Below are 8,477 nucleotides of genomic sequence, written 5' to 3'. Positions count from 1 at the left end.
GTAAGTTTTACAGAGTGGTAGTTAGACCGGCCTTGTTGTATGGAGCGGAGTGTTGGCCAATCAAGAACGCACACGTTCATAAAATGCATGTTGCGGAGATGAGGATGTTGAGATGGATGTGTGGGCACACTAGGAGCGACAGGATTAGGAATGAGGTTATCCGGGAGAAGGTGGGAGTGGCCTCTGTGGAAGACAAGTTGAGGGAAGCGAGACTGAGATGGTTTGGACATGTGAAGAGACGGAGCGCAGACGCTCCAGTGAGGAGGTGCGAGGTAATGGTGGTAGAGGGTACGCGGAGGGGTAGAGGTAAAGAAGTATTGGGAGGAGGTGATTAGACAAGACTTGGCTATGCTTCACATTACCGTGGACATGACTCTAGATAGGAAGGAGTGGAGGTCACGTATCAAGGTTGTAGGTTAGNAGGTTAGTAGGGTTAGCGTGTTGTCTTCCCTTGCAAGGGTATGGGTTGTTAGCGTTTGGAGTAGACCTAGCCCTATGTTATTTACTGCGTTTCACGCATCGCATTACTTTCTTGTTGTTATTGTCTCATTTGTTGATTATACACTATCTTTTGTATTGGCTGTTATGTTTTATATATATCTCTTCTATCACTTAGATCTGTGGTTCTTGAGCTGAGGGTCTCCCGGAAACAGTCTCTCTACCTCCACGAGGTAGTGGCAAGGTCTGTGTACACTTTACCCTCCCAGACCCCACCTAGTGGGATTTCACTAGGCATGTTGTTGTTATAAAATATTTAGGAAAAAGTTACATTTATGTTTTAATTCGGCGCAGAATGCTAGTTACGTAATTGAATTGGATTCTAAACCACGCAAGGATCAAGTAAGTCGAAAGGATAAGAGCAGCAATGATTACTATGCGAGTGATTTGCAGGTTGAAAGAAAATCCGGGAAGAGGCATAGGGTCTCATCTTCTCAGGATGAAGTTAATGAGTCACATAGAGGAATATGGCAATCCGAAAGCATTTTGGAGGAGTATGCATATGAGATGGAAAGGGAAGTATATACAAGTAACTTGGATGATGATATAACTGGACATTTCAGGGACTATCACCATGGATATCGGAAATCCTCGAAGGAGCATAAATCTAGTTACAGCAGAGGCATGCGAGAGAAAGATAGGCAGCGAGAGTTGGAAAGGGAAAGGGAAAGGGAAAGGGAGAGGGAAAGGGAAAGAGAGAGAGATAGAGACAGAGAGAGAGGGAGAGAGAGGAAAAGAGAGAAAGCTCAATATGAAGAACAAAAATATGAGAGGGAGAGGGAGGAGAGAGGAAGGAGGAAGAGGGACAGGGAAAACAGAGGACCAAGTAGGGAGGATAGGGATAGATACAATGATAGGTCCAGTGGGCAGCGGAGATTTGATGACGATGGTCATGCTTACCATAGACATTATGAGACTGACAATGAGAGAGACGGGGCAGCTAATCTCCTAAAATTTGAAAAGCAAAAAACTCAACCTAAAAGGAATTGGTAATTCTATGTTTTTTTATATTAAAAAAACAGTCAGTGTATTTAGTTTCCTGTTTCTTTAATACTGGTTTTTGTTTTCATTGCAGAGATGAAGTTGAACAGAAGGACTATCAGGAAAAAATTGCTTTCCAACTTGCTCAACAGAAGGAGGAAGAAGAAGATGAGCTTGATAGAATTAAGGAGGAGAGCAGAAGGCACAGACAAGCTATTCTTGAAAAGTATAAGAATCAGCCTTCACAAAAATCCGGAGACAATGGTAAGTTATTTGACATGTGATTTTTGTAAAATATAATTCAATTCTGTTTTTCTGTATTTCTTCTTGCCTGTTGTAGAGCTCTATCTGAAGAGGGAAGAGTCTTTGGTTGGTTGTGTTCCAATTTCCAACTTCTTTTGAGCCAAGGGCCTACCGGAAACAACCTCTCTACCTCAAAAAGGTTGGGGTAAGGTAGGCGTGCATCCTACCCTCCCCAGACCCCACTTGTGGGATTATATTGGGTATGTTGTTGCTGTTGTTATTGACTTATTAATCACCCAGTTTTGCTAAGCAATTTAACTGCCAAGTTCTTGCTTTATTTTGGATCCGAACTCTTATATGTGCATGTTATAAAACTTAGGATGTTGAGTTGGATACTATCTTCACTTCAGAGTTTATGAGATTGTCATTGCACCTGAGCTTGTTCAGAGCTATTTGCTGTGATTTTCTCTGCTATTCCTCTGCATGATTCTCTCTCTTGTTGAGTTTCTGGTCTCTAATTGTGTTTTTTATTTATTGGCATTAGCTGAGGTTCATGTGAATCGGTCTACTGAGAAGCATGCAGCTGGAGATAGTGCTGTCCTAGATCCCATTGATGGTCCAACCAATGGTGCAGATGAACATGGTGATGAGCCAACATTTTATTCTGGGAAATCACCTTTGCCAGGAGGTCATAATGCTGATGAGAAGGCTTCTGGAGCTGGTGGACTGGGACAGGGTACTCCAGAGGTAGGTGTGTTCACTTGACCCTGAGATTGAAATGGGTTTTTCTTTATTGGTTGTGCTCATTCTTCTTTTTTATTTTATTTTCTCTTCCAAACTGTAAAGATATGGCACATGAGTCTAACTCAACCCCAAAAGGTAGCCCATGATGGGAGAATTGCCCAAGCCCATCTAAGCAGACGACCAGTCCTTTCCCCAACCAATGTGAGACTTTTACCTACTCTAACACCCCTCTTCACCCCCTGGCCGAACTAGAGCGTGGATTGGGAGTGCAAACGGGGATAGACCTGTCTCTGATACCATGTAAAAATATGGCACCTGGGCCTAACTCAACCCCAAAAGCTCCTTTCCCCTTTTGTTAGGGATTGTTTTTAGAATTATCGATGAAATCTTCCCCACTGGGCTCAAATACTTTGGAATGCTGATAGTGCGGCTTACTTCTTCTGATCATAAGTCATTACTTTGCAGTTCTCAACAGAGGAGCTAGTGAAGACGCTTGAGAAAAAAATTGAACGTCTCCAACAGCAACCACAGGTTAGAATTTGTGCTCATTTTTTTCCCAATCTTTCAACACTAGTTTCTGTGAGCTTGCAATGCTTCTCTTGTTCGTTAGGGGTTTGTTTTAAAATTAGTTGATGAGATAATACTTCGAAATGCTGATATTGCAGCTTACTTTTCTGATCATAGTCATTACTTTGCAGTTTTCAACAGAGGAGCTAGTGAAGGAGCTTTCTAAACAAGAAGAAAATTTCAAACAGCATCAACAGGAGCATGAGGATGGAATTAAGCAACAGGTTAGAATTTAACTCGAATACTTTTGAGAATAACCTGTTGAATTTGCCTACAGAATTTCTTGCAACTGGGCTCAAATACTTTGGCATGCTGATAATTCTCAAAAAAAATAAAAAATACTTTGGCATGCTGATAATACAGCTTACTTTTCTGATCATTTGTCATTACTTTGCAGTTTCCAACAGAGGAGCTAGTGAAAGAGCTTGCGAAACAAATTGAATATCTCCAACAGCATCAACCGGAGTATAATGACCAAGTTAAGCAACAGGTTGGTATAGCTTTTTCTCCTTCAGCATTTTTCCTAAATGCTGGCTTCCTCTATCTGATGATTGACCTACTGTGTTAACACTTTACAGAGTGAGAGGTCGGCTGACATGTTTTGTGACGATGTATTTGGAGAATCACCTGCTGCCATTCCGAAAATGGTGAGTCTGTCTTGGAAACATTGTCGGAGATTATCATTATTAGTATTATTATATTAATTCAAACAAAATGTGAGTGTCCCTTTCTTTCCTACTGAACCCAAAATGCAACGTAAAAATGGGGTACCATTTATTGAAGTGATGACTACAAAATGTCTTTTATTTTATTATTATATGTTTCTAGTTGAAGGTTATTCCCTTTGTCCATATTGTGGAAGTGTATTACTTGGTGGCAGTTTTTGCTAGTACTGTTCAGTTTAGAGTGTGATATCTAGGAATCATGTATTGTTTGAATTCTATTGATTCTATGAATCCCTCTACTTTGTGCTGTATGCTCCAAGGGAAAACCCTGGCCTATAAGTGAGAGAAAAAAAGAGGATTGTTCTGTTCTTTGTACTCGTGCTTAGACTGAATTGTAGGAAATAATTTATTGTGCCTATGGAGAGTCCTTTCTTTGTCAAATCAGGCTGTAATAAGTAAACAAATATCATGTTTGTCTGGTTATATCTGTTTTGCAGGGCAAAGGAGATGGCATGCCGACCGAGCGCAATTGTCTTCATGATAACTGGAATGATCCGGAAGGGTATTATAGTAAGTATTTAGTCTCACATTTTTCTTGGATCCTTCTTATTTGAGATTTTACTTCAGAGCATGTTGACACTTCTAAATTTGTTTTCTTCTCCCTCTTCCTTGATATTTGCTCATGACAGTTCCTTCATTCTGTTATTTGATGTGTCATACTGCAAGTTGACATTGTTACCTCAAAAAAGTAGCTTTATCCTTCTGCTTATTTTTGTCAACTAATCCTGTAATGGCTGGTAACTGTTGTCTTAGTTGATGGTCTAATTCTTTCTCATCGTTTTTTGCAGGATACCGATTCGGAGAAATTCTTGATGGCCGTTATGAGATTCTTGCTGCTCATGGGAAAGGTGTCTTTTCTACTGTCGTTCGAGCTAAAGATTTGAAGGCTAGACCCGGTGACCCGACAGAAGTAGCTATAAAAATCATTCGTAATAATGATACGATGTGAGTTAGTCTATTAATTTTTCCATTGTGTGCCGACCTTGCTTGTTTTTTTTGGTGTCCTAATTTTGTTGCTTCTGCTCATCAGGTATAAAGCGGGTATGGAAGAGTTGGTCATATTGAAGAAGCTGGTTGCTGCAGATCCTAAAGACAAGCACCGCTGTGTTCATTTAATCTCTAGCTTCAAGTACCGGAATCATCTTTGTCTAGTAGTTGAGTCTCTCTGGATGAATCTCCGTGAGCTCCAGAAGAAGTTTGGGCGTAACATTGGACTCAGCCTCGACGTTGTGAGGCTTTATGCGAAGCAACTTTTCAGTGCTTTGAAGCATCTAATGAGTTGTGGCGTGCTTCATTGTGATATTAAACCCGACAACATCTTGGTAAGTGGAATGTTTGAGTATTGTATCTTTTGCCGGCTTATTCACCCACTTTGCATCTGCTGAGAGTAGCTCTTTATTACTTTGCTTTTGTAGGTATATGATGACTTTTCTGTATTTAATTGTTAAGGTAAATGAAGTGAAAGACAAGCTGAAGCTTTGTGACTTTGGCAATGCTATGTTTGCTGGCAAAAACGAAATCACTCCATACCTCGTGAGCTAATTTTATCGCGCCCCCGAGATAAGTAAGTATCAATTCTCAAGATTTGCCATCTATTTATTTTTTGAGCTTCCTTTCACTTTTTTTTTTGTTTGATGCTCCATTGTTTTGATCCCAAGTAGTTTTATGGATCTGTGTCTTTGGTTTGCTAATGTATTTTTTCTTGTTGCAGTACTTGGCTTGTCATACGATCATCCAATGGATATTTGGTCAGTAGGTTGCTGTTTGTTTGAGCTTTATGCTGGGAAAGTCTTATTTCCAGGTCGTTCTAATAATGACATGCTCCGTCTTCTTATGGAACTGAAAGGTCCATTTCCAAAGAAGATGCTTAGAAAGGTTTGTCTTAAGACATTCTCTATATTACCCCAATCTGAACAAAATCATTCATAGGCTGGTCATTAATTTGCTGTGGACAATTCTGTTATGATGATTGCATTAGGTAGCTGCTTTTATAATTGTAATAAGTACTGACATGATATAGCTAGTATGGAAACAATAATACTTTTTGTTCTTCTTTTATCACAGGGTGCATTTACATATCAGCATTTTGACCAAGATCTGAACTTCCTTGCTACTGAAGAGGATCCTGTTACAAAGAAGGTATGTCTTGTAAACCCTTAAGCCTGTCTTGTCGATTCCTGATAAACAACCCTTTATAGTGATGAATGGTTATAACTTTGATGTACTTCTAAGTTTTGGATGTGATTGTATTTGTTTGCAGGCTATTAGGAAGCTGATTGTCAACATCAAGCCGAAAGATATCAGTTCAGTAATTTCAGGTGACCCAGGTGAAGAATTAAAGATGTTGGCTCACTTTAAAGATTTGATGGAGAGAATATTTGTGTTAGATCCTCTAAGGAGAATCACTGTTTCCCAGGCATTAGAACATCCATTCATCACGAAGAAGTGAACGACAATGATGATGTAACACCCCAAATTTTGTAAATTTATTATGTGCCTTTAGATGATATTGTTTTTATAGTAACTATTTCTTTTTTATCACTTCTCTTGAATTTAAATTTTGTTTGAAAAAGAAGAGAAGACTTGTTATATCTTGTCGAATCTTTGAAGCCCACTTTGTGACCCATTTGATATAAATCGTACTAACTTTCTACTCATCTAAGATAACTAGATAAGCCCTTTATTAGCAAAACCCCTTTTTAGTTTTCAGAAGTCACTTGCTTCTTCTTCTAACCCTACATTGGAGAGCTCTCAATCGACAATCGACACAAGTGCTATTCTCCAACTATCATCAAGATCATATTTTTGTTGCATAAAATTTCTCGTTTCCATCTTTTGAATATATGTAGGAATGTTGGCTCCAAGAATCAATAGGTTTTGAATTTGTGAAGGAACTCTCTCAAACTTGTGGTAAGCTTCTTATACAACATCTTTTAGTGAAATATTCAAGTGTTCTCTTGTTAAAAAATTTGAGATCTTGAAAATAAGGAATTCAATCCTGTTTATGAACTAAACAGTGAGGAATTTGCTCATATCTTTGTACCAATAACTTGGATTGAGGTGATTCAATAGACTGTAAAAAGATAAAAGAAATATCCATGACTTTCACATGTTTTACAAAAATTCTTAATTCCTCTGTTTACTGTGTGAAAAATGGGGCACAAAGCAGGCAGCGTTTCTGGCAGATTTTTTTTCTTAAAGTTTTATGAATGGTTGTGGCCCATTTAGTTCCCCTTTTGATATTCATCATGATTTGCTTTAAACCTCTTCAGATTTCAGACCCTAAGTGGGTGTTTGGTTGTGTATTAAGGTACTAAAGCTACTTACTCTAGCTAAGGAGGTCGACATAATTGTTTGATTCTTTGCTTTGAGGATCTATACTTCCTTGATGTTGTTTGAGCTCTAGGAACACTAAAGCTTCGACGTTTGCACATAAACTTGAATTTTCCTTTCAATTTGTTTCGCTTAGATATTGTTCCTTGAGACCAAGGGTCTATCAAAAACCACCTCTCTACCTCCCAAGGTAAGGGTAAGTTCAGCTTACATTGTACTCTCCCTAGACCCCACTTGTTGGATTACACTGGGTATGCTGATGTTGCTGTTGTCATATTTATTTTGTTGCTACTTTACTAGTTTTTTTGTTTTGTCGGTTCAGAAAGTATGTTTTGACTCTTGGACACTTGCATAAATTAGTTATCGCTGAGGGTACAATTTTGTAGTTGGGTTATGAATACGTTAACATCACATTGGTGTAAACGGGAAATAATTTCTGTAAGATAATTTAACTCACCCACATATACGGATTTCTAGAGCACTATTGCATTCTTTTGGGACTTTGTCCTTCTTGTGATAGTGACTATCACTTATTTTGACATGTCTCTTGGAATAGTTTGGATCTTGCGCATCTTGACTTGGATTTACGATTCATCTTATTTATGGACTTACGTCCAATTTAAGTATGAAACTATGAATAAAAAGCCACTTTCCTACTTCAGCTCAGATTCTAAAAGATGGTTTACAAAGAATATCTCCGTGCCATTTGGTCTGGAAGGAATTCCAGAGTCTTAGTGCAGAAAGAGAACTACAGATAGACTAGCTTGGGAAATAGCTTTCATTCTAAGAGTTGTGTTCTAGAAGCTATCCTTTTGATAATGTTGTTTACATTCCATAGATAGCAGGTAGTGTTTTTTGATGTATAAGTGACTTTTATATGGAACAGGAAGGTGCAATGTAGCTTATTTGTGGTTTTTATCATTCACTACTTGGTGATTAATACACGTGACTAGTTACCAAAAAAAATCCACTTCCAACATGACTTTTTATCGTCTTGATTTTTTGGGTGATGATCCTACTTGATTAAGACTCCGGCTCTTCTTTTTTAATCAATAATGCTTTGATGTAATTGCTTGACGTAGTATTAGGTAAAATTAACTAATTGGTGGAATTTCGAATTAGCTCTGGGAAGCTTCTTGACACTTGAAATTTTTAATATTTGCATCTTGAACTACTTTATGGTTTGGTATTTGATTTTCTTGAAGCATCTACCTTCATTAAGTATTTGATGGTGATTTTGATAAGCTCATTTCTAGAATTCATATCTTGAACGCCTTACTTAGTTTTAGTTAAATTCATGTGTTTAAGTTTGATATGATATATATTGCAGTGTTCTATTTTATGGGAATTGGAGAAATTAATGGCTCCAAACCCAAAGTTTGTGTG

At 38.2% G+C, this 8,477-nt stretch overlaps 1 protein-coding gene and 1 pseudogene across 1 annotated transcript in view; both read left to right on the top strand.

The window, feature by feature from the left end:
* The window catches only part of LOC125873971 (uncharacterized), a 2,669-nt gene extending 1,178 nt beyond the window's left edge, over positions 1-1,491 (top strand). Inside the window, exon 2 of the mRNA XM_049554783.1 lies at positions 793-1,491. Within this exon, the coding sequence (XP_049410740.1) occupies positions 793-1,491 (699 nt within the window). The remainder of the gene's footprint in view (positions 1-792) is intronic.
* A 4-nt stretch (positions 1,492-1,495) lies between these two features.
* On the top strand, positions 1,496-6,319 carry LOC125873970 (serine/threonine-protein kinase prp4-like; annotated as a pseudogene).
* Positions 6,320-8,477: the final 2,158 nt, after the last annotated feature.

This window comes from Solanum stenotomum, chromosome 8 (assembly GCF_019186545.1).
Source record: "Solanum stenotomum isolate F172 chromosome 8, ASM1918654v1, whole genome shotgun sequence".
NCBI classification, from domain to species: domain Eukaryota; kingdom Viridiplantae; phylum Streptophyta; class Magnoliopsida; order Solanales; family Solanaceae; genus Solanum; species Solanum stenotomum.
This window is presented reverse-complemented; position numbering and strand designations above follow the sequence as displayed.